Genomic DNA, 27926 nt, shown 5'->3' with positions numbered 1-27926 from the left:
ACCAATCCAACGCACTGGAAAACGTTCGTCCAAATGTTGCTTGACCTGACGAACGACATGTGCAGGAGCTCCGTCGTGCTACTAGTACATCTGCATTCTAATATATTTTGAGCGGTTTCTATTAGGAACGTAGCAAGGAGCATTAGTAGTCTTGAAAGGAATAAAACTATTTAATAAAAATAAATATATAATCATTATAAATATTATTGTATAAATTTGGTATAGTCTAGATTCTTAAAAAATACTGGAGCTTTTTTGAACGACATGGATATAAAAGTTGGGTACATCAATTTCATCCAGTTGTTTGAAATCCCCAAAAATCTGATATTCCGAGTTTTCTCCAAAACTTTTTTGTAACATTTCTTTGAAAACTTTCAATCGGTGTGGATAGTAGGAAAGACGGAATTCACTGAAAACAGATTAATACATTATTAAATCACAAGACAGAGAGATATATTGAATTGATATTTATGCTTTCATAATACTCGTAAATTTCAAATTCAATACAGAGTTCATGCGATTTTTCAAGTAGAAATATTTAAAAGTTTTACCTGATAGAGTCTCCTATTACGTAGTCTTTTTTTTCATCCTCTAGCAATGATGTGTCAATTAAATAGTCCAATGTTACGAGGGCCGGTTTTCCCGCAACGTATAACACGGAGGTCTTAATATCAGTTGTGTGAGGAGACTGAAATAATAAAGAATAATTTCATCAAACACTCTCTTATTACAATTTACGACATAAATTTCTAATTAGAGATGATTAAATTTGCTTTTGAATAATGTTTTAATACATAAAGCTTCACATACTCATATCGAGTCGAAAATAAGACCGCAAGCTGAAGCTTGTAGGACCAACACAAAATCAAATTTGCGTATGACTTGAAGTTGGTTCGCAAAGGAAAAAATCATCTTCTTTGATAGAATTTGATTTTATTATTTAATATAGTTGCCGTTGAGGGTGATACAATGATTATACTGGTCATCAAATTTTTCGATACCATTTTTCGAGTCTCAAAGTAGGCTCCAGATTCAGCAATAACCTTTTTATTGGCGTTAAATTTCTATCCTTTCAGGTCGAGAACAGGAAATAGTCGTGTTAGTCACAGTTGGAGAATAATGTGGATGCGGTAGCAGGTTCAAACTCAATTTTTGCCATTGTTTTCATTGATTTGTGACACATTGCATTGCCTTGATGGAAGGGCACTTTTTTCGTCTTCCAATGGGTTTTTCTTCACAATTTATCCCTTTAAAGGCTCCGATAATTTTACTTAATAGTTACTGTCAATAGTAGATGATTATTTACCGTACGCAACCCAAAACCAAAAAACTGATGAATGTCGACTGAGGTGTGAAATGATAGACCCATGTTTCATCCATTGTCATATATTGATGCAAAAATTCACGTTTATTACCATTGAACAGCTCGAAACACTGCTCAGTATCATCAATTCATTGTTGTTTTTGGTAGATTGTGAGTCACCTACTTTGAACAGAGCATACGCATATTCAAATACTCATTCACGATATGTCCAAGACGTTCGTTTGATATCTTTAGTCTCAGCTTTCTCAATCAGCTTCACTTTACGGATATCTGAAATTATTTTGTGGACTTTTCTGATTTTTCGAGGGTGATAGCCTCTTTGTGGCTACCATTACGTGTGTGGACCTCGGTGCTCATTTCAGATCGCTTAAGTTTAGCCAACCATTTATCAACGTTTGTAGCAAATTCCGAATCATGTTTAATTGTATATCAGATGACAAAATTCTAGGAATTTAGCAATAAAATACAGGAAAATTGAATTTAAAAATCCATGGTATCGACTCATTTTAATTTTAGTCAATTATTCACGATACAACTAAAATAGTTTCTTTAGAAAAATACGCACCAAGCAAAGAAAGGGGAAGCTTTTTTACTATGTATATATAGACGAACTAACAAAGTGCTGCCAGTTTCCTAGTTATGAACGAAGCTCCATGCAAGTTATTCTCCAGACATAAGTTGTATAGAGCTATATTGTGATTGATATGTTTCAAATGTGATTTGAAAGGTTAGTAATCTTATAATATTTAACTATAGTTGCTACGAGGTGATATATAGGACTTTATATCGATCAAGAACTAGCATAACACTACAAGATGAAGACTAAAACAGCGCATGCAAGACAAATACTAATCCGATGTTGGCCTTATTTAGCTCGCAACTAATCTGATTCCATGCTCTTGTCAAAAACTACATAGTCCACTATCAAAGAATATCTCCACATATCTTTGTAGTTGAATTTTTTGGTCTGTTGCTTTGGTATAAATATGTCTATAATGAAATGTGAAACCAAACTAAACGAAAAGCAATTATCAGTTGTTAATTGGGTGGCTAAATAAAGCAGTGTTGCCCACTCCAAGTTGTGAAGATGTAAAAATCACCTTGTATATAAAGACACCTGGTTTCAACTCATTTCGTGTTAAACCGAAATGAAGCGAAATTCATCAGTGTTCGTAGGAAACGTATAAAATTCGATTGAACGTAACTCCCTTATGCTCTTGGCTCGCACTCATCATATACTATTTGATGATAAATTCAATTTAGACATGCTTTATTTGTTATAATAAAAATGATATATCTGTTTCTCAACATTAAATATTCCAATAGAATACTTACATTATAATATATACATTTCGATGCGGTTCTTCCGGTATCGATAATATCGTCGTAATTTCTGTGATCAATTAAAAGAAGACCTCCTGGTTTTACGCACTTCTCGAAATTTCTGAGAGCTTTCAGTTGTTCTCTTTGATCACCGTAATTATCTAATAGATGAGCAAATGAATTTCCCAAACAAATTACCGCGTCAAAGCCATTTCCTACCAAATCTTCGATATCATCATAGAGGGTCACCCAATTTGCTTCTTCGATGACTGAAAAAATAATCCGTCGAATTATTTTATTAGAGACAAAGTTGAAAGGTAACATATAAATTGAAGTATAATTTGAATTTATCTCAATCAAATTACTGCTATTGGATAGCAGTCCAAGGATAGCAATCCAAGGATAGCAATCCAAGCATAGCAATCCAAGGATAGCAATCCAAGAAAGAAATCCAAAGATAGCAATCCAAGGTTGAATCCATGACATGTTCTGTTAATATTTTTGGGAAGAGAAGTAGCAATCTGGTGGTCGGATAAGAAGACTTTTAACGTCCAGAAACATGTTTATCAACAGTCTGACAGTCCATTCCATGTTCCTGTGAACATCATAGTCTGCAGTTGTTCTCTTTGAAATGAATTCTGACCCCTAGGCACACTGGGCAAACACTGGTGTTCGACATTGATTTCGCATGAGACTTTTTACAGCTTAGTGAGTTATTGGTTTTTCATTGAGAACTTTTTTGAGGTTAACTTATTTACACTTTTGAATCTCTCATATAACTTTTGAAGTAACTACGATATCGACGCCATGGATATAATTGTGGAAAATTTTTTGTCCCCCACGTCACTATGGCGGCTGATTGTGACGTTATACTTAAGTGTCCTATTAGCACTAGGTTTATGATGTTATGTTGGTTAACATTGTGAATTTTTTCAAATTTATACTTCGTGAACCTCGTCATGTTAATATTCTTGAATGTAAACCATTCTAGAGCGTGTATATCCTAACCTAACCTTAACGGATGATTCAAAGTGCAGATAAATTGAAAAAATTGAAGTTACGAGTTTACGACTGTGCATTCAAATGCTCTCTCTGTTGGTCATCGCTCTCGCTCAGTATGCGATGAACAATTCATAATGCAATTTGTCCAAAATTAAAGATTTAGTGTATATTAATGTAATAGTATTCGATGAGATTGTGTCCACCCAGCAAAGGTGATCGAACGGTGAAATCATCCTGGAATAGTCCATTGTTGAATAGTAATAAAAAAAACCTTTGTTTACTTGAGATTCACAATTTCACTGTTTTCCAAGCTGCAATTTCTAGAACCACTTGCAATATTCATATTGAACACACTGTTTACTGCCACCACTACACACGAAGCCGTAATAATAGTAGCAGAGCACCATCAAATTTTTGTGTAAGTATGTTCACGGATTCAAATGCTTTGAATGACCTGCAGAAGACATTATCATTTTCAACGCTTGGAGTAGTATTTCTGACTTTTACGATCAGCTGAAAAAGCTCGCATTTGCATTTCCTTTTGGGTTCTCTATATATACTTCATATCAATCTTTTTCAAACATAAGCATGATCAAGAGTAAACTGATAAGTGGTCTTATTGGTGAGAATTTGGAATCGTACATAAAATTGAAAAGAACAACATACAAATCTGACTTACTCAAAATTTTCAAAGAGATGCAAACACATTGTTCTCATTAAAAATTATATATTTAATATGAAATTTAGTGTACTACTTTTTGATACAATAAGCTCTCTAAGCATACAGATTTGACTCCCAAAAATTCTTGTATAGTTCATATCTGGGTCTCTGGCTAATAAGTTTGTAGACCACTGCTTTAGAACGTTGCTTAAATTTTTCTTTTCGATTTTGTATTTTCTGTCCAATTTTCTCAAATCCCTAGTTTTCTGTGAGATGCTTTAACTAAAGCTTCTCTTCACTTTTTTGGCATTTTTGTTGCTTTTATGCCTAATTCTTATTTCAATCTGAATACGGATCTCAACGCGTCAACAGATATCTTAAATTGTTTGTCTGTTAATCACAAAGTGATTAACTGTTAACGATTTCTTCAGATCTTGTTCTTCAGAGATTGCCCATGAAACTTGTCAATAACTAAACTTCCAACAACTACGTTATGTTTATACTAGAGACATTTGACAAGTGCCAAACTACTAGAAGCATTAACATTCAGTTAATGCCTACTTAGTTGAAATTTATTAAAACGGTAAGTGGGTTTCCATTTTTTTTTAAAAACCAATTATAATATTATACCATGAGCAAAGTACTTACTCCATTTGTCGAAAGCCGATTCTTTTCTTCTGTTCCACCTGGACTTTAAAGCTTGTTTCAACATCTTATCCGACGCATCTACGGAAACGACCTCAAAGCCCTCTTCAAGTAACATTATTGAATCAATACTATAACAAAAAAATTGTTTTTGTAACTCACAAGGTGTTATAATATTCACTGACACAAAGTAAAGGATTACAGAAATTAAAGTTTATTACTTTCCATTAAAAATTCTGATGATTTCCTAATCATTAACAACATGTAGATCAATTACGAGGAAAAGGAAAATTACTCCACTATCTATCTAAATTCAATCGATTAGCAAGGGGATACATTGTTGTCTTTTTGATTTTTAAGATGCAAGACAATGAATTGGAGTGTTGCCAATAGTTTGATATAGAATAAATTCAAACTGTAGTTTTGAAATGTCGATGTGACTTTAATACGAATTATCAGACCTTTCTGATAAAAGGTGATTCAACCATAATGAACGATGTCAATTGTGAGTTATATCTAAACATGGAGTTTTTTGTTCAATTTCATTCCTTTGTTTTTGAGTCTGCATAGTCTACTACTAAGTGTATCCAAAATCTACAGAAAATATCGCGGCAGTTCTCGATAATATGGTGGAATAGCCCCAACTCCTTGTCGTCCTAAATAGTTGAAGATCTTACGGACATAGCGGATGCGAGTTTCAAATAAAGACTCAAATTTATGGGCTTTAAAAGTTCAATTGACTTAAGAGCTAAAGCCTATTGAACGTTTAGAGCGACATAAATACGCTGAATGGTTGCTGGAGCGGAATGAAGTGAATTGTGCCTTCACCAATAGAATCATCCTCAGCGATGATGCAAATTAATATCTGGATTCGTTTATACCAGAATTACTGCATTTGCTATCATGTGCGGCCATCATTTACTCTGGAATAGTGAGATGGGATTTTTGTGGGAAAATTGTCACAGGGTCAACGAAACAATGGCTTTTTTCTGTGACAAATTTAATGACCGTGTTATCGCAGTGACGATCCTAATTGGTCTGTTGGGTTTATTTGAAAGGAATCGGATAGGATTTGCCGGTATTTTATTTCGCACTAATAAATCATAAAGAAATAAATTAAATATTTTTGGTTTATTCACAATTAAGATTATGCTTTATTGTTGGACCATCATTTACTAGCAACGTATATTCAAAATTCAAAATAAAAATAACTGATAGTGGCTCATTACATTATATTCGATAAGACTAATCATGGAACATTATCAGTGATGTTATTAAAAAAATTCTATATTTTTGTTTACTGGCGTCATACGAATTACGAAATATTAAATATTAATGATGCCTCCGAAATTATTTACTAATAATAATTAACGGATATTTAGCAATAACATGGAATTTTTATTAACATTGACGTATATATTCGTGGATCCAATTGTGTTGGAGAATGATGAATAATTCCAAAAATAAATGATATAGGAAAGTTTTTAACAATTATAATGTATGACATGTACTAAAAGAAGTAAAAACTTGAGTCAAAAATTTAGTTCATTAAAGACGAAAAGTTGAAACAGAATATAACATTGAAGTAGATATCAAAACTAAAAACATAACTATTAACATAGAAAGATAGAAATATTCATAATGGGTCACAAAGGAGAAAACTTAAAAATTGAAATAATTGTAAAACAATCAGAACAAGTTATAAGTATTTAGTAGAGAACTGAAGTAGAAGACAATGGAGAGTGAAAGGCATACGTAAGAATCAGTGCAGCAGTTCACTAGTAAATATGATAATTGACTTCATAAAAAGTTTCACATTCAATACAATAATTCCATTTTTGCTCCCGCGATTCAAGGCATCCTTGATAAACACTCCTTGAGTCTTACGATTACAGGTTCTTAGGTTTCCTCATCGACACCACGATGATGAGTTCTCTTGAGGCGTAACTACACTTTAAAATAAAAGTAATTGGGGGCCATATCTTGAAATGCTTTTATTACTAAAAACTCTTACTAAATGTATGTTGCCGTGGTGAGAGATCCCACCTGTCTTGGCCAGTTGAAATCTGATATATGAAACGCGTGACCTTAGCAGCTCCATTAAGTATCATATGTTCAATTTTTGACTGATAGATTTATATTAACGATGAACAATGTCATGGATATCGATATATACGTTCAACATTGCATATAGTCATAACTTGTACAGCTTAGCTTCTGTTACACGTTCTCCACCCATCATCCATTTATACCCACTTCTGATTTTTTTACGAATCATACTCGTATTTCCAGGTCTTATTTCCAGTGATTACATGACTGATACAGGTTCTAAAATGCGGAATATCTAAAATCCGGACTGATTCGTTCGTATCATAATTTTTAGCTTCTGTATTTGACACAAGATGTCGACATCGTACATAACGATAACAAGAAGAATATGTTTATAGAGTATTTAATGTTTTGATTATTAATATTTTATAAAAAAATGATGATTTCCATTTCGAGTCCATTCAGGCGTTCTACCCAACCGATTTGATTAATTTTTTTTTCAATGAAAGGTATTGATGCACAGATCAGCCATCAACCATCGGATTTCATCTAATTTTCACCATTCTCAAGTTATACTCAAATGCGATTTCCCCCTGTACATTACTTATGGGAGTTTTTCACATACACACGTTCTATCCTCAATATCTCAGGTTCTATACAAGATAGAGACTTCGTTTTGGTTTGAGAACACTCGCTGAAACACCTTCTTTCTTTTGAGTTTTTGAACACTTAAATCGGTTGAGTTGGAGAGGAGCTAGGCGCCGACATTCAATGTGGAGTGATGGAGTTTTGTAGGTTTTTGGTAATTTTTCTATGCGAGCGAAGCCGCGGGTAAAAGCTAGTATTTTATAAATGTGTTCTTGTGCAGTATTAAACGACGCGATTTTATTTTATTATAATTTATGCATATGTTAACATAATTATGAAATGCGATATGATTTCTCTACCATAAATGCATTGCAATGTTCGTATGATGTAAAAGACGGAAAAATCTAAAATTCGGAATCAATCCTTTCCCATCGATTCCGGATTTACGATGTTGTACTATTTAATCCATCAGAGACCGCATGAAAAGTTAGACTTTGGTTGACATTCGTGTCGCTACTAATAGAAGCAGGAGCTCTTTTAAGTGAACCGTCGTATTGCGTCACTCATTTTCACTACTATAAAATAGTTTCTCAGGAAAATACGCACAGAACACAAAGCTAAAAGGGCAAGCGACTTTAGGGTTGAAGTAAAAACAAAAGAGAGAATTCTCTGTCCCTGTAGAACATAGAGCAGCAGATCGGGAAAAAAATTTAGCCAACCTGAGTAATAGAAGAAAAAAGTCCAAAGAAAATATAGGAAAATACAATTGCTGAAATTTTGAGATAAAAAAGTAGAAAACTACGATTAAAGCTGGAAAGCTTGGATTGTGTTGAATTGGATGGTATGATATAGGACCACAAAAATTTGCAACACAAACGACATCTGTATTAAAGTAGTGTTTTTATCTAATATAAGTAAAAAAGATTCCACAAAATGATGAAATGATAAATTCAAATCAATATATATTAAAATTTATCCACAACTTCAAAAGTCGATAATCTTTTATAAAAAACTTTCAAGGCATACAGAATTCCATGAAGAAAAACTATGATTAGAGCTTGGAAAATCCATAATTTATAATTATAATGAAAACAGAAAATTCATCTCACCTGACAACATTAATCAAAAACTTTTAAAACATAATCATATGAAAATTATATCCTCCTATGCTTCTCTGTTGACAAATTACTTGAATCAAAGTCTTTATTTCGATCGTCGACAAAATATTTGTTTATATTCACTCACCCTGTTCCGCAGGCAACATCCAATATTCTCTTGCATCCTCTTCTTTTCAAAAGACCCACTAAAAAGTTTTTGTAATTTTGAGTCCTTGATTTCTTATCGCCAATAAATATTTCCCAAACTTTTGCAGCCTTTCCATCAGCATATTGATCTTTAATACCTTCTGAAGCGGTACCAAGAGATCTTGTAGTAAAAACATTTGATTCTGCCATATCTAGAAAATTTTTAAAAATCATAATAAATTCCAGTGGACACGCTATTTTTTCTATGACGATTCCATGGAAAAGTTATTAAGCGTTCTTGTGTTTCACAAAAAAAGAGGACTGCTATATTGCTACCAAATGCCGTAATTAACAAAGAAGAAAAAAAGTAACCAAATTCGTCGAATGTATTTACAAAAGAAAAATTCGGGATGATTCAATTGATCAGATGTTGGGTTGTTGTATAACCCACAGTACGACTAATCGATGGGAACTTCTTTTCTATGTTTTAAATATTTTACAAGTTGCGAGTCTTAATTAATAATTAAAATAAGAAAATCATATTGAAGACCATAATTAACAGGAATTACGTATGCAAGCAATTGATATACGACATCAAAATATTCAAATTATGTGATCAAAATATGAAAAATCGGGGAGAGTACGATTTCCATGACGCCGGTATTTAAGAGCGGATTTGGCTTAATTACGCCAAAATAAATTGAAAATATGGAATTAATTTTTTTGATATCTCGCTTCGTTTTCGAGATATCGATACTTAAAGTTATTATCAAACGTTACTTCAAAATTCCCTTTATTGACCAGATGGCGTTCAATACGTCGTTTAAAATGAATATTTTATCACTTCAAATTCAATATGAATCTTGTAAGTCTATATAAAAAAAGATTTTTTTTTAATTATATATAATACCACAGCAATTAAATGAATTGTAATTTTTTTTGGGTTCAGTGAGACTTACTCAATTTGACCTTGAAAAATGTGATAAATGATGGAAATTCCGAAATACTCGCGAAAATTACGCTGACAAAAACAAACTGATATCATATTTCGAAAAAAATTGTATTGATACCGAAATAACGTGAACATATGAACAATTAATAAATTATACACAAGGTCTTACATATTTACATCAGAACGATGTGATACGCTTACGATAGCAGATCGAGATGTTCGTGATTTTGTAGATGAAAATCTCATTTTATTATTGAACGGTTACTTGAGATTTTTTTCAACTTTTCCATATTTTTTTATATCCTGAAAAGCAACATTTCCGTAGAGTCATATTTTCAGGTTTCGAAACAGAAGAAATATTCACTGAATTCGGAGGATAGGGAAGACATTTGGGTCATTTTTTACTTTCGCGGTCCCCCTGTTTTTTGGCTGTAGAAAATCGAAAAGTCATCCGATTTCAATGAATTTTTTTTAAATCTTCATTTTTACGGTGGATTTACGGAAAATTATGGGAAAAGAAAAACTTATATTGGTTTCAGGGCTTTAAGTGTTCATGAAAATGTACTCATTCACGTATAGTTATTGATAACTTTTTTCCAAATAATCAAATGAAGTTGTTAGGTTAGGTTACGTTTATAACCACATTTAAAGTCATAAAACCATATAAAATCTTCAAGTGAGTTATTTCCTACATTTCCTCACATAAACTCGTCGTAAAAATGAAGATTTTAAGAAAAAATTCATGGAAATCGATTTTTTGATTTTCTAGAGCGTTTATGATAACATTTATAGTCAGAAAACCATATGAAATCTTTAATGAGATACAAAATGAACAAACATTTTTCAATTTTTTTTTCCAAAATGTTCGTTTTTTTGTGTAGATCAGAAAAATATATATGAACTGCTTTCTGCTTTTGCGTTTAATGCTTCGTAAAAAAGTTATGAACGATTATATGTGAAGAAGTGCGTTTATGATCACATTTAAAGTCATAAAACTATATGAACATTCCAGGTGAGAAATTTTCCATATTTTTTTTTCATAAATCCGTCGTAAAAACGAAAATTTTAAAAAAATCATCGGGATCGGATGATTTTTGATTTTCTAGAGACATAAATAGAGGACCGTGAAAATATCAAATTACCGAAATTTTTAGCCAACTTCATAGATTTTTGTCATGTTTTTCAGCCAAATGCGATTGTTTGATTTTTTTACGGTCGTTATTACTTTATTGGTTGACAAACCCTCCTGGGTCTTTTTTGGCTCCGCTTTACTCCGTGAAAGATACGAGTATGTTTGGGCTACTGTTTGGTCTATGGCCACACAATGGGTATAGACTTGTCCAGATTGCGATTAAACAAATGTAAACACTATTACAAGGTTGTCAGATGATTAGGATTATGACGGATGGTGAGGAAATGCGTCCAAATTTCACACCTGCGAGGTGGTAAAATCTCTCGTATCCTCAATCTTTGATTGATCAACACCATATCATATACAGAACTTTCGGCATTACCAATGAAATTGACGCTGCAGAATTCCCATAATATTTAGAAAGTTACTTTTTTTCTTTTACGATTTATGAGGTGATTTGGTATGATTAAAACAGAGATGTTTGAAAAGATAAAATAAAAAATTATAGACTTTATATAGTAAAGGAAATAATGATAGGAATTGGCAATAAATAATATGCAAAAAGAAATTATATTAGCTGGAAATTGAAAATTGAATTTGAAGATTCATGTAAGATTGATTAAAGCTTAAACTTTTATTAAATGAAAAGAAAATTAAAACATAAAAATTGAGGAAATTATAATTTTACTTCATCATTCTTCTGATAAACGTAGAGACGTCTATTGGATCCGAATGAAATATGATTTATTATTGTTCTTATAATTGGGATTTGTGAACCAGAGGCCCTCGTTATTGTCGGAATCTTAAGATATGTGAGATCGTGTCGATGAGATGCGTGACTCGACCATAATTAATTCGCTAGTAGCGGCTTAAGACAGTCACTTCAAGTGAAATTCAGGACTTTCATCGTCGACCGTTTATTTTTTAAGGTACTCGAGAACTAAAGAGTTTTTACTTCACCTTAAATTACTAGTTAGGTTAGGTGGTTTTTTTCTATTCAAATTTTCACTTCATATCAATCTAATAATTTGACTTTTTTTAGCTCTTGATGACTCAACATGTTTGAAGAAAAAAATTGGTGACATATTTGAAAGTAATAAAAATTTTTATAAATAGAGAGCGATAAAAGAAATAGAGGAAATTTATAACTCATAACCAAAAAAATAGCTTGAATAGCTCAATGGTTCATGAACGCTTTTTATAATTCTATGATTGTTAGATCGAATCTTATTAGAGATGTGAGTGAAGATATCAGTTTTTCTTGAAAACTCGTTAATTTTTAATCAAACTGTTTTTAATCTCACGAAACCGGAAAAAATTGAATAAAATTTTATTCAAACCATACAAAAAAAAAAAAATGAAAATTAAAATTGTTGCACAAATCTTATTTAAAATTGTCTTTAGGAATAATTTGAATGATAGAAGCTACTAAGTAACAAAGTTGATTACATAAGAACTATTACTTTCTAATCATTAGTTGGCAAATTGAGTAAATTTAAAATTCATTGTCGAGGATACCAACTGATTAAACTGATTAAAAAATCGACTATTTTTTCCTCTGATATTTCGAAAATATTGTGGGCAATGCTGAAAAAAATCCTATGAATGCCTGATATTGATACTAAGATATCCCGTATGATAAATTTCCTGTGTGATTAATATAGGAAAGCTTGTTTTTTTGAGTTTAGAATTTTATATAAAATGCTCCACAAAAAAGATTTCTTTTGATAAACTGGCGTCTTTTGAAGTTATTCCACTTTAAAATATAATTCATATTTTCTAATTTTTTCTCAAATTTTTTGACAAAACTATCAAGTTTATCGGAAAATTTACTAAAATTTTTCACATTTTTTGTACTCTAATTTTTCTTGGTTTAACAGATGCTTTTATTAAGCTAATGTCATAAAGTTGAGAGAAAAAATTAATAAAAATAATTTCAAGTAGAAAAAATAGTTTTAATTTATTTTGCAATTTCAGATACGATAGAATTTGAAACATCTGTGAAACCAAAAAATATTTAGAATTTGAATAATTTTAAGAATTCCACAATATTATTTTACAAACCTTTCCTAAAAAACTGGAAAAAAATGAGAAAATATAAAATATATTTTCAGTTGAATGAATTCGAAATGCGTCAGTTTATCGAAAAATTAAGGGAGAGCTTTTTTTTGTAGAACGTTCAATTTTATATAATAGAATGATTTTTGATGAACCATTGAAATTTTATGAAATTCTATACTAAACAAACCTAACCAATTCTAATCATACGGGAAATTGAAATTCATTATGCGGGATATCTTAATATTAATATTAAAACTGTGGATATTACAGGATTTTTTTTTCATCATTTTCAAAAAGATAATTTTAATTTATTTTAAAAATTTTGATACGATTAGAAACTTCATAGTGAAATAAAAGTATCTGTGAAACCAAAAAACATCAGGATACAGAAAATTATAAAAATTTTACAAAATTGTTTGACAAACTTCATAGTTTCCTAAAAAATTTGAAAAAAATGCGAAAATATTATTAAATATTTTTTAAAGTTGAATAACTTCGAAACGCATCAGCATATCGAAAAATTAGAGGACAGCTTTTTTCAATACGTTCAATTTTATATAAGAGAATGATTTTTGATGACCATTGAAAAGTTATAAAATTCTAAACTAAAAAAAAACAAGCTTTCCCATGTTTATTACATGGAAAATTGAAATTTATCATCTGTGATATCTTAATATTAATATTAAGGGCTAAGGCTTTCACAGGATTTTTTTCTAATCATTTCCAGCAATATTTTTGATATATTTAAAGAACTAAAAAATAGTCAATTTATTTGAATCATATGCTTTAAATATTTTCGCTATTCCTGAATTCACTAATTGTATCAAACACCCACACTTTATAATATTACTATGTTCTATTACTTTTTAACTATTTTCTCACATACAGTTATAATTTTTACATATTGCAATTACACATTATACGATAGTATCCATGACAATGATTGATTACATATTTGTACCATACTGTACTGTAAAGTCGACTTTACAATTTGAGTCTCGAAAATGGCCTCTAAGAAATGTTTTTGAAGGATTTTGGTGTAGGTAAAAAATTTCAATTGTTATTAATAAAACAAAATGAAAAAAAAGGTATTAAGTTTTACGTTAATGACTGGAATAATATTTATATTTTAGAAATTTTGAAAATAGCTCGATAAAGAGGAGGAAATTTCCGATTGAGAAGTCCCAACTCCCGGAGCTCCATCCCCATTATTTATAATTTAAATTTGACGTTGAAAATGGGGCTCCGCGCGGCTGTTAATTTTTATTATCAATTTTTTAATTGTTTATAAGTTTAATAGTTTGCTATAGACAAATATTGATCAACGTTATATTTTTATCTGAAGCAGGAAAAAATATAAAACAGCTATATATAAAAGAGTGCAAAGTTTTTTTATTTATTAAAAAACTTTCCAATATCATATTATAAGTTGCAATCAAAATTCGAAAGTAACTGTGAAGTAATTGTGAAAATTTTGATATAAGTCCTAAAGATAAGAGAGCTGATAGTACGCCTCAAAGGGTGATTTGTATCTCAAAGTGATTTGGAGGTATTAGGATAATTAATTTCATGCAATGTCACCACTCACACGAATACAGGATATTTCACTAAATAAAATAAATAAATAATGTATTTAACGAAAGAACGAAAGAAAAAATATCTTGGGCTATTGAATCTATCCAATGATCATTCATACTGTGAAAACGTAAATTCCCACTTGAGCTTGAGCCTTGTTATTTTACCAGCAACGTGAAGCTGACAGTTTATTATGAAAAATTGAGAGAAATTATCGATTTGTTCAATAGTCAAAGGGATATAGAAGATTCAGCAAATATTGCTTGTCAGTCTCTAATGCCAGAAAAATCGAGAAAGAGTTTGAATCTACTTAAATTTTGTTAATAATGTTCATAATTCTAATAATTGTACTATCAATATTCATGGCACTTAATATTAGTTAACTTTCATAAATCATTATCTGTTTAATGTTGTTGATGGAATAAAAAATTAAAGGTATTTTCTTTGTTTGTAGTCGAAACTTAAAGAATATTGGGTGATTTATAAGTAAATAAGATACATGTTTTATATGGAAAGTTGACTTACAGTCCGTCGTCAAGGGCAATCGATACCTTTTTGGTGACATGTTAACATGTGTTGTTTACAATATAGGGAGATCAAAAAAAATTTTTCATTGATTTGTATAACCTGTTTGAACTATTGCAAATATGTTAAGATTGCAGTCAAATACTAGTAATGAGTAAAAAAAACGGTGATTTTAGCGATTTATTACAAGATACCTAGAAAAACAAGCATTTTTAAAATATTTCCTTATGAATATGAACTTACTCGTAGTATCTCCGAATTATTTAGTTTCATAAAAATGTACACAAAGCAGTACCTTTATTTTTGGATGTACTATCAGCTTTAGAAATTAACATATCACCTTCCAAGTAATGAACAAAACTAACAAAAATTATGTTTTTGCAAATAGATCAGTCGTTGTAACGCCTATGAAAATTAATCTAAATAACATATTAGCTCACCCGAATTTGAATTCTTGCAACTACTTACTGTAAACTCTGACTGATGAAAGTGACGCTGTCAGTCTCCTAACTTATATGCTTTCGCGTGATGACGAAACTGTGAAAATATATCAGTTTACTCAGTAGATTTAAAAACAATGATGAAATACTTATTAGTTTTTTATTAAGTTCGTAACTGTTGAATGTTATCTCGGAAAAAAAATTACATCATAATTTATATCATAACAAAATTAATTTATATTATAAATTCATAGTTGTAGCTTCGTCATTGTTTTGAAAAAAACTATTTGAACTTGAGACTTCTGGTGATATTGTTAATAAAAAGGTTAGTATCATGGTTATTACGTTAATAAATATATTCTGTAACGGTTGTTAGAATAATTGATACTTGCATTCCTAAAATAAACGTTTACTGATATATGTACGAGATCTGTCTGGAAAGTTTTCTAACTCAACATGAAGATGTCAGCACTTATCAGTATGAGTTGAGAAATATATTTGCGCATGCAAATTATGTTTTCTGATGAGGCTACATTTTCCCTAAATGATTCATTCAATCGTGAAAATGAAGGAGACTGTAATAAAGATATTTTTCCTTGGATGATAAGATCATCATAAAAACCATCAGAAAATGTATAAGCGGGTTATACCAGTCCTTGCCAATACGTTTCTAAACGCCAACAATCCTAACTTAACACATGATAGTATCTAGTTATGACAAGACAGAGCATTTCCTCATTATGCACGTGATTTTGTGAGAAGTGGATTGGAGGACGAGGAGCAATAGATTCCCAAATCTCACACATTGAACTTTATTCTATGGTGTCATAGCAATCAAAGCTTTATGTAGATAAAGTACAAAGTCAACAGGAGTTACTCGAATTTGAGAATTACTTCTGAAGTTATTGTTATGTGTAGAAGATTGTGTTCATCTATTTACTTCGTCAAGAGACGGGTGTATGGCATTTTGAGTAATATGTACCAATTTATTCAATACTGCAGTTCTTTGATTTCAAAATTATTAAATTGAATTATGAATGACCTTTAAATTGAGGTATTCGAAGATAAAAACTGTAGACGTCATCATTTTCGTAAATCATTACAAAAATAGATATTTAATATAAAAAATGAACCTATTTCAAAATTATTATCCAAAATAATTTATCGGAAATATATTTGTTCCACAATTATCAAATTAAGATTTAAATTGAATGTCATTAAAGTCCATAAAAATCGGGACTTGTAACGTGAATAACATTAATGCTCTATTAATTGATACACAAATATATTTTATGGTTCTATTGCCATATTTCATTTCAAATAACCTGCCCCATAGCATATGTCCCAATAGCTATAATTTATTATTATTATTGATATTATTGAGTGTAATTTTGTTGTTTTGTTTCTTAAATAATCTCAATGTGTTATGTTGCAAGAGAAAATATTTTTGTTTGGCAATAAAATCAAATGATAATTTGTTGAAAGTTTCAAAAGTGCCACTAATATTCCTTATTGTTATTTTTTTATTATTTTGCTGGTTAGCTCAAATCTTTCGGGCTTTATCTACGTTATTTAGTACATTATGCTATTTGTGCTATTTGAAACGAAAAAATCCGTAGGTGATGAAAGTTCTTCAATATCAGTGTTAATGATCGATCGATGTATGGAGCGGTATCTTAGATGGTCAGATTATTAAAGTGAGAATGTTTGTTAGTGTTACTCGAAGATAACATTTAAAGTATTTAAGAGCAGAAATTGATACTGATGTTCAATTTGCTCTTTAAAGAATAAGCGCTCATGTCAAAAATAATGGATGTGCATTTTTTATTTTAGCTATTTTTCATTAATGTTCAAATTTAGTGTAAAAAGATATTCTTGGAAAGGTTTCTGCGGTCAAAATTATGAACAAAAGAACTAGGTTCACGGGTTCAACCACGTTAGAATTGTGAAAATTTTCAACGTTTAGGCTCCCGCTTTGGAACCACTATCAAGAGAAGGGTGAGGATACGATAATTATTCTTTCATTGATAAGGAGTGATTAGATTCCGTGGTCCCAATCTGCCTACTTCACGCAAAGAATCACCCCTTTTTCCTGGTTGATTATAAGGCCTCAATCTACTTACTTTTTGGAATTTTACCGAGGAAATGAAAAGCTGAAATAAAAATATTCAAAATAGGAAATAAAAATAATATTTTCACCACCGAGAACACCGTAGACATTAATATAATTGAGTTAGCTCAAGACCAGCAATGATTCCAAGGAGTAGGCAGATTGAGACCTTGGAATCAACCAAGATAAAGGGTTGATTCGTTGCGTGGAGTAGGTAGATTGAGTCCACAGAATCGGATCATTTCTTATCAATAAATACATAACTACCCTATCCTCATCTTTCTCTCTATAATGACTCGAAAGTGGGAGCCGAAACATGGAAAGAGAGAGAGTTTTCATAGTGGGATTGTGGCAAAATTAGATACTAATTTTAATATACTTCTGAGCTTAGAGAATTGCGTTTTAATTTTCGATGATTCTTTTCAAAAACCTTAAATTCATCGATTTGATTCATAATAATTTCGATTATAATAATGATATAATCGACAACCTTAATATATCTATCAATTTGAATATTGCTTTTTGAAATTGATGAATTTAATGCTTTTTAAAAGAATCAACGATATTTAAAACGCCGCAATTCTTTACTAATCAAGTACCAGAAGATTAATACTCAAATATTCGAAAGTTCGGAAATATATTAGAGTTAGTACACTTTGGTGTTTAAATTTGCCACAATTCTACTACGGTAACTCTCATAATCTAGCTGGCAAAGACTTCGTTCAACGTTTTCTGACGTCATCCGAATTCTAGCCTCCATTTACGCCATTCTTATCTAAGTCCTTTATGCGTCATGTCTGACATTCTTTGTATATGACCATTACATACCAGATTATGTACTATTAAACTATTAAACACAAATATTAAAAGTACCAAGATCAATTTAGTATTTAGTGTTGAAATTTTTGAGGTAACTTTTCGAATTCAATAATTATTCTCTTCTACAATTATTATCAGCAGCCATAACACAGAATTCTTTTAGAGCTTTAATCACATCCGGGATGTACTGCGTTGTTAATAACATGAACAGAGAATCCCACGCTACCCATGTTTGGATATAGACTTTCTTGCAGCTTTCACAAAAAAAATTGTTGGTTTAATTTTTTCAAAATTTTTAAACCCGGACCACAAATAAAGCGCCGCCCAGACGCTCCTCGGATGTTCTCTAGGCTAGGACAAATACGGGGAAACTCGGATGGATGGCAACGAAGACAATTCAACGAAGAGTGCGTTCTCATTTAAAAAGCTTATTTATTGTAAAGAAGATATTTCATTTTTCTGACATAATTTCTACAAATAATCTCACAAAAAAATCTCTGGAAATTTCGTAAAATACGTCTTTCCCTTGGCATCATTATTTATTTATCTGAGATCCTTAATTGCAGTTCGTCTAAGTTTCCTGCAACAATAATGACAATTCGACATCAAAATGTCAACAAATCAGGACAATATACTTTTTTTCTAAATAATTTATCAATCAATAACCTTTGGAATTCCGAAGTACTGTGACTACAACTTTATTGGCCAAAAAATTGGTTGTAACAATTAAAGTTTGTTCGAAAATTTTCCTATTTACTCATTTTTAGAAACACTTTTTTGTTATTTGAAGTTAGTTAGTCCCTACTCTATTTTTCTTGAAACACATCGAAGTATTTTCACTACCCACTACAACCCAAATATTTTTTAAATGAATCTCACAATACAATTTACACACCATGAACAACATAAAATACTTTTATTAGGTCAAATTACTGGCTAACTGCTGTGATATTACCATTTTTTTGTATTATTTATCAGTATTAATCAAAATTGGACGTAATTAATACTAATTGAAAAATGATTATACCGTAGGAGCGCCCGTTAGTTAGTGGGAGTCTTCTTTAACTTTAATGGGCGGTAAACTAGTACCTAAAGAGTTGAGCATGGTTTAGTGGACACGCAGAGACCTAAGAGTAACAACTAACCAATTATTTTTATAATATTCACGTGAATACTGCTATGGATATTTTCAGAAATATGTAAAAAGTGTTGTTACTCGCGATAGTTGTTTAGCTATTAAAGATTTTTGGTAAGTTTTAAATAATATTTTTAGTCCGTTCTAGATTTTTCAATGAAATTATTGTTTTTCCAACGAGCTAGAATAGAAATACAACAATTTTATATTGTTTTAAATTACGAAAATACTTGAAGTTGCTTTGCAAAAAAAAGGGTCACTCTTTCATTTTAATTTTATGCTAATATTAACACATTATTCAGACAAGTTGTAAAAAAACTATATTGTTTTTATTTCACATTAACAATTAATCAGGTACAATTAACTAATTATGCTGTAATTCATAATCGATATACATTTATCAAATAATACAAAAGAATTTTTGAACAATCCACATGAGTTGAGCAGTAAATTTTTTCTACAACTTGCTAAGAAAAAATTTAAAATATACGTTTCATTAAACTATAATTTAAGTTTCAATGAATAGTTTAAATGTATTTCTTTCTATTTAAAATTCATATTTTTGATGTTCCTTGTGACAAGCATACACTTCTTGAAAGTACCTTTGTGATATACGAGGTATATCATAAAGTAAGTTCTGTTTCTATTTCTATCAGCTACAGCGCTACGATCGCAGTTCCAAGCACGCGCTGCAATTACTCTGATTCAAGCCGAAGAAATGAACGCCATATTCAGATCGCGGCCGTCGATGTGTTCTTTGTAGTGCTTCTTTATGATATGAGCCTTAATTGAAAGTGACAACATTTTTAATTCCTTTTCTACATGCATGAAAGTTAATCCCAGTGGAATTTATCGGCAAATCTGCGAAGTTTTTGAAATGGGTGATTTAATGATTAGAAAATAGGTGAGACAGTTCAAGTACACCCGTCTTTGATTACTGATGAACTGGTTCATGCAATTGAAAATGAGCTTAAGCAAGTACGTAAGTGTACAATTCGTGCTGTTGTTATGGAATCTTCGCAAATCTCACAATCATTATTTCATAACATTCATGAAAAACAAAAATTTCTAAAGCTTTGCTCATGTTGGGTATCTAAAATTCTTACTGAATTGGTTATCTTACGACACCCCCGAAACTAAATAGCAATTGATGGAACTTTGTTCCCAACGTAAGTTGTCTAAATAAACATGATTCGTGAAAATTCCATTTTTATCACGAGACTATTGGGAGACCATTAAGAAATACGGAACAAACGCTGAGGTTAACTGTCAAAACTTGTGGTTTTTTTCCATAATGGCCGACCTTTCACTGTAAACATGACAAAAAAACTTTCACAGGAATTTAGCTGAGTTGTATTTGATCATTCTTCGCACAGCCCGGACCTCGCTTCTAGTGGCTTTCATCTCTTTTTACATCTAAAATCTTTCCTTGGTAGTCAATATTTTAATGATTATGATGAGCTTAAATAACAAGTTACCATACTGTTGAAATCAAAGGCGGCAGTCTTCTATGAAGAAGACATACAAAAACTTGGGACACGCTATGACAAATGCCTACAAAATTTCGTTGTGTAGACAATGAGTTTAACAATTGTAGATTTTTGTACAATAAATATTTTTCGGTATCTGCACACGTCTTTTATATAATCAAACGGAATTTACTTTGTGTATATACCTCATATTTGATGAAGTTTTTTTTTCTTGTATCTGGTAAGATATTATTCACGATGTTGTTATAAGTAGATGTTGATTTCATCAAATTTGTTCTAATATCTTGGTGGAAACTTTCACCCTGCTCATCACTGACAGCTTCCAAATTTTCGAGAAAAAATGTCAGATGGGAATGGAGTAAATGAATTTTCAATGACATTCGAGCACCAAGGGCGGATTTGTAGGCGTCTAGAAATTCATAAACTAACTGTTGGTAGTTTGGACTTTGTTGCTAAAAAATCCTCTCAAATATCTTCCATGTTCCAAGTTCCTGTCTAGTGAGTTTTCTGGCAAAATTGTCCAGCAATTTTCTTATTTGTGGTCCAATAAAAATACCTTCTTTTAATTTGGCATAACTCAACTGGGGAAAGACATGTCTAAGGTATTTGAATTCATCAACGTCTTTATCCATACCATGGGTATAAAATCAACATTTTGAGATCCCAGCTGACACTCACTTCTTGCTTACCAATTTTTTTTACATAGTGTTGATCTAATTCCCGACTGTTTCATAGACAAAGAAAACAGCAATGTTTCGTAAACCCTCCCTGGAGTACCATTGAAATTCCAATCACCCTCGGGTCCCCATATATCTGCCACTTATACTTGTTGTAGTTAATTTTGTGTAAAAGCAAGTGAATATTTTCTTTCATCTTCACAGAATAAGCAACTGGTATAGACGGTTTTAAATTTCCATTGTGTAATAACACTGCTTTTACATTGTATTTAGATGAGTCAATAAATAGACACTACTCACTGGGATAATGCTCAATATCAAGTTCCTTCATTAGACTATCAATATCCGTACACGCACACAACGAATTTTCCATACTGTAGAATGCAGAAACTGTAGCAATTTCTTTTTTTAAAGTTGTATTTTTTGTCTCTTCGGCTCACAAGTTCCATTACTTAAGACGGGAAGCAAAAAGTTCAGACTGTCGCTTTGATAACCCCAAATCACGCCCTAAATCATTCAACTCACTTTGAAAAATCAAATGTGACTCGCCTGAACTGGTACTTGGAGTAAAAACAGGGTTGGAGCATTGTTCTTCGGAGCTTCCTGATGATACGTTGTCTCCAGTATCTTTTAAAACAATATTTTGCGGATATAGAGGCGCAATCGACACTGGTAAATTTATTATGGGGAACAGGTCGTATAACAGACCGCAAATTTGGATAATCGATGTTGTGCTTGGTTAGTAGGTTTCCGCCGTACCACTGGAATTGCAAAAGGCTTGCTTTTTTCTTCCCATTTATCCACTGCATCATAGACACGCTACAACTAACAGAGCACGCGTGCGGGGCTCACTGCTTGTCTTGGTCTCCAATTGAAGTATCAAAATATTTGAAATAGGCTTTTTCCACATTTTCGGATAATGGCCTGGCTTACGATTTCACCATAAATTCTCCACTTATCAGCAAAATTTGTCGGGAGAATTACTGAAAATTCGGCGCGTTAGACTCGACATTTTCGTCTTTATTATCACTTTTTGCATTATAAACTTAATATGAAACCAACAGAATACTAATTTATGTTTATTATTCTGAATAATACAGTTCAGGTATTTTTTCGGTCATTAAATTTACCGGTATTAACCCTTTACAAAATTACCTACCCACTAATGTAAACAGGGATAATTAAGCTATTGAAAAGTGATATGTGTTAGTGCTTAATAAATATTTTTTCTATTATTGGACGGGTATTTCCATTTTAATAATAAAGGTCTCGCCTGTGTTACGAAAATCTTGTTGGCCAGTGAATTATTAGCTTCATTGATTCCGATTACTTTCTTCTTACATTTCGCGTTTTGGTAATTGATAAAAATAGTCCTACTGTACTATTTATATATCTTCTTTCTCTTATTATAAGAAACTAAATATATACTACCTTACTAGTCTTTATGAGAAAACTATCTGTCAAAAATACGTTACAAGGTCTGACCAACACTTTTTCCAAAATATTGAGAAAACCTATTCAATTATTCTAATCTTATTTGTGTTTATTCATACTGAATTAAAGTCAAATTTCAATGTACAATTCTCATTACAGATTGAAGAATTTGCTGCAATAATTGCTCAAATTGACTCACATCCTGTTAGCGAATTATCCTATATATTAAGTTTTAGTCTTAGGAAGAATCGGCGCATGAATACCGACAACTATTCCAGTCTATTTTTTTATACGATCGTCTTCAAATTGTTCCACTGATGACATGATTGCATGTTGCCAAGGGGCAACACTGTGCCATATTGTTTAAGCCGAAATTGTTGTATAAGATTTCAGGGCAGGGTTAATATTTTTAGAGATACGAATTTTTAAATATTCGGATACTTTTATATATTAAATAATATAAATATATCAAAAAATATATAAACTTCATTGATTATACTTGTTTTCATATTTTTAATTTCGTGCCCCCACAAGTATGCATCGTTTACCTTTAAGTATGGCCATTTCTCTCTGACTCTTGGGCTGCATCGGCCTCTTTGAGTCTTGAAACATTTTTTATCATTCACCTTAACACATTGACTGCCACTGCAAGGTTCAGAATTCCATTTAAAATGACAATTTGATTTAATTACATTATATTATTAAAAACTCAAATTCTACTGCATAGTTATCATAAAAAGTATAAAAAATGTATTTTTTTAAGAAAAAGGTGTTACGAATGTTAAGAATTATCTCATAGTTGGCTTCTGTAACATAAATCTCTTCGCGGAAGCCAACTACAAGTTAATTCGTACGCAGACACGCACATACACGATTCGATCTGTCGCTAAAGCCAAATCATATATACGCGTCCATATTCGTCAGTAGTATCTTAGATATTGTAGAGTACGTCTTTCTTGAGTGTTTTGTTTTATAATTATTATTATAATTAAATTATCAAGAATCCAATATAGATAAGAAAAGACCACTGACTCAAAATGAAATTGAGTACTACGCAAAACTAAGAAAGACTATTAGATGGCCGATAAAATTTTTCAAAAAGTAACTTCTTCTGAAATAAAACTGATCAAGTTTAGAGAAGAATTCGTCGTCGCGTTGATTGAAGAGATTCAACCAGATTGGAAAAAAATTAAATTGCAAGAGTTTCATTATTTAGAGAGTCTAGCACCTACCAAGAAAAAAACAGCGTCCGACAAAGCCATGTCGTATATGTACTGAAGCAAAAAAGACGTAGAGAAACGCGTTGTTTCTATCCAGCATGTAAATAGAAGCCAGCCCTTTGTGTGGAACATTTGAACTAATTTTTATAATTATATTTTTTGTTCGTTTTATAATAAATTTTCTGTTCATGCAAGTCAGCGTTGATTTTTTGTTCTTTTCCCAGAAGCCATCTATCGATATTAGTATTTATATATTCCGAGTTTAATCGTAGCCGCACAAATTTGGCAAGTAAACACCAGACGGATAACTCGTAGTTGGCGTCCTAGAAAAGAAAGCAATCTACTAGTTATCTCGTAGTTGGCAGTCAACGTGTTAAAAAACCTCCAGCTTCATCAATATTAGGATTAAAGAGAGCAATGTTATTGATAATTGAATTGTCTATAATTTGATTTCAATAAATTGTATTATTGATTCAATTTAAGAAAAGATATTCAAGCAGAATCGGTATATGTAATTGAAATAACTTTTTTATCATTTTATATTATTTTTTGTTATTATTATATTAATTGTTGCTTTTTTATTAACAATAATAAGATAAAATGGCATATGAAAATTTTTTGGAATCATAATTATATATAAATAGTCAATAAAAGATATTAGTACGCACTGAAATATTCGAATTGAAAAATAATTAATAAATTGTGTCTGAGTGAGGAAAATATTCTTTTATTTCGTTTATTATGTTTTCAAAGTTAGTCTTTGTATAAAATCTCAAGATCTTTGTTTGTCCTTGTGATAAAATTGTTGATTATTTAGAGCATTTATACATTCAAGTCATAGTTAAACAGTATTTTTTATTTCATTGTAACATGGTTAAGCATTGTTGCACCGATTTCAGTAATTTCGTATATTACTTTAACATTTTTATATGGCTATATTTTCAGTTTTTTCGATTTTTCGTTATATGTGTCATGTCATTTTTGGTAGTTTTCAAGAAAAGAAAATATTTTGAAACCTCTCTAGCATATATTTTTTCCAAATTGCAAACAATGTAGTGAAGAATCCGAAGCCTGATACATATAATATAACTGTACAACGTGCTTGTCGACGAAAAGATGATGCCGCTATCCGGTTTGAAAATTTGTATATTTCTTCTCTTGATAAATCAACATTTTCGTAGCACAGAACGTGTTATGCAAGTTACACAAGTAAAGAAAAAATTTAAAAAAGTGAAATTCTACTACACAAACGAGATCAAAATCTTCAGGATGTCCAGTCGACAGAATTGTCAACTTCAAGAACAATTTATACTCCTAGTAGGTCCACCAGAAATCCTGAACACGAGTAATCTGTGCATAATATGCGGCCAGTTAAAAAAAATCTGCAGAACGTCTAAAAATTGATGATTTTTTTAAAAAAATATGTACATTTCATTCAGTTGACATTCTTCTTGCTCAGCAAGTTAAATATCACAAACTGTTATTTATATATTTCTCAAAATTTTTGTAAAATTGATTCTAGAAAAAAATTTATAGAAAACAAATTGTGGATAAAATTTAATTATTATTAATATTGCTGTCTTTAACAAACTTGATATCTTGATGAAGTTAATAGTTTTTAAGATAAATGATAAATAATGATTCTGGACACAGAGAGGTCGATGCAGCGCATGAGTCAGAGAGAAACCGCGATACTTGTGAGCGCGAGAAATTACAATTAAAAAAGAGGTATAACCAATGAAATCTCTCTTAAGAATATAATTAACTACTGTATAGATAATCTCAAAAAAATTCGTTCAAAAATTCATATCTCTGAAAATATTAACCCTATGGCGAGAAGTCACAGGAATCTTTTTTATTTTTATTAAGTATACAAAAAAAATCATATGGTTGAAAAATAACAATTCCTTGCAAATGTTTGAAAAATCTCGGCTTAAACAATATAGCATGGGATGTCTCCAAGACACCATACATTTATATTATCAGTAGGGCAATTTGAAGAAGATCATATGAAAAAAATGGAGTTGAATAGCTTTTGAAACTCATGCGCCGATTTCTCATGGACTATATTTTTGTAGTTTTTAAAAAAGGCCTAAAGAAATAGCCTCTTATTTTGCAACAATAAATTGTTTTTTAGAAAATCAATATAGTTAGTTTCAGTGCCATAGAAAAAAGTTAAAGGTGTGAAGTCCGGTGATAAAGCTGACAATTCCATCGAACCTCGTCAATTAATTCCTCTACCACCAAAGTCCTCATCCAAATACTGTTTTATTTCACTATAATAATATGAAGGAGCAACATACTATTGTCTTCTAAATTATCAGGTATTACTCACCAATTTGTTTATCCAGGTTCTCATTAAAAATTTCAAGAATTGACGGTTCTCTAGCATTTTGCAACATATCATGATAAATCCACTAGTTAAATTAGAATTTTAAAAATGAAAAGATATGATGAACATTATTTTTCATTCACATTTCCATTTAGATAAAGGCGGAAATACTTTTTTAATGAAATAAATTGTTTTGACATAGTTTAACTTCAGTATTAATATTTTTAGTCAATCTCCACTCACGGATCTCGTTTGTAAGGATAAATTAAAGATACTTACATAAACGTTAGGCTTCTCAAAAAAGCAGAGCTGTCATGAATCGGTCCACTCAAGATCAGCTTGTATAAAATATGTTGGGTAGATATTTAACAATCGATGACAATTTTAAGAAATTATAAAAATATTTTTGGTTTTAAATGTTAACTATAGTAGTTTTCTTTTTTCATTAATTTTTTTCGCGTCCTACGCTAATGTCGAAGTAATATAGAGTTCTCCTAGTTTATGTCTTTACACAGATGTTGTTCATTATCAATAAAATTCGATATTCAATTATTTTTATTCCAAATTGACTTTCACTGTTCATTCATATTTATATCACTTATTTGATTCTTCTTCGTACAGTTCTTTCACGTTATATATTTGCGTAGCCTAGTAGTTAATCACTACATGCTGTCTTTCCTTTTTCCATCATATTGAATGATTTTGGAATAACTAAATCCGTGACCGCTGTGGCGTTTCTTATTAATAGCTTTATAGTAGGATTAAACTTCAAATCTTAAATAAGTGCTACAAATGGTTTTTTTGTTTTAATGGCTTCATTTCTACCCCAATATCATAGAATTTTCCCTCTTATCAGAGTTGTTTTAAAGTGGCGGGGATTTACCTCCAAAGGAGGTATCTCTATGGTATTATCGAAAACATTGTTATAAAAATTCTGCATTGAATGAGATTGGTCGTAAATTTTTCTGACCACTCGTTCCCATATCATTGCACATCAAAGTTGGACATATTCTTGTTTTAACTCCAGGTTTTCCGTAATATCATCTAAACCAAACCGATTATCAATAAAGTGGTTATTATAAAAGTACAGAGAAATCAATTTTGCGTAGATTGAAATGAAAAGTGAACTTTTTCGATCAACCGTCTCCGTAAAGTGTCATGTCAAATTTAGATCATTTTTTATCATAG

General features: G+C 31.0%; 2 protein-coding genes across 5 annotated transcripts in view; one reads left to right on the top strand and one right to left on the bottom strand.

The window, feature by feature from the left end:
• Positions 1–27926, top strand: part of LOC130453286 (neurogenic differentiation factor 6-like) — a 45329-nt gene that overhangs the window by 14252 nt on the left and 3151 nt on the right. The window contains exons 1-2 of one of the 2 annotated variants that reach the window (XM_056792938.1): positions 2931–4893; positions 19483–19699. The gene's annotated coding sequence lies outside the window, so the exon portion shown is untranslated. Of the gene's footprint in view, positions 1–2930; positions 4894–19482; positions 19700–27926 lie in introns of those variants that run through there. The other variant, XM_056792939.1, reaches the window with a different exon arrangement.
• LOC130453284 (glycine N-methyltransferase) lies at positions 175–15904 on the bottom strand. 3 transcript variants are annotated; one of them, XM_056792937.1, is made up of 6 exons: positions 15550–15904; positions 8838–9048; positions 4959–5086; positions 2660–2916; positions 552–688; positions 175–409 (listed from the first exon to the last, which is right to left on the bottom strand). In XM_056792937.1, the coding sequence occupies exons 2-6, from the start codon at positions 9044–9046 to the stop codon at positions 235–237; spliced, it is 906 nt and encodes a 301-aa protein (XP_056648915.1). In that variant the 5' UTR covers positions 9047–9048; positions 15550–15904; the 3' UTR covers positions 175–234. The 3 variants fall into 3 exon arrangements, with proteins under 3 accessions (XP_056648915.1, XP_056648913.1, XP_056648914.1); XM_056792935.1 differs by having other exon boundaries at positions 15522–15574; XM_056792936.1 differs by having other exon boundaries at positions 15325–15567.

This window comes from Diorhabda sublineata, chromosome 2 (assembly GCF_026230105.1).
Source record: "Diorhabda sublineata isolate icDioSubl1.1 chromosome 2, icDioSubl1.1, whole genome shotgun sequence".
NCBI classification, from domain to species: domain Eukaryota; kingdom Metazoa; phylum Arthropoda; class Insecta; order Coleoptera; family Chrysomelidae; genus Diorhabda; species Diorhabda sublineata.
This window is presented reverse-complemented; position numbering and strand designations above follow the sequence as displayed.

Excerpts from the sequence above, each read along its gene's own strand:
- LOC130453284 (XM_056792937.1), bottom strand. The coding sequence starts at position 9,046 with ATGGCAGAATCAAATGTTTTTACTACAAGATCTCTTGGTACCGCTTCA. Across the intron at positions 2,917-4,958 it reads ATCGGCTTTCGACAAATGGA|TCATCGAAGAAGCAAATTGG; the intron begins GTAAGTACTTTG and ends TTATTTTTTCAG. Across the intron at positions 410-551 it reads GTAATAGGAGACTCTATCAG|TGAATTCCGTCTTTCCTACT; the intron begins GTAAAACTTTTA and ends ATCTGTTTTCAG.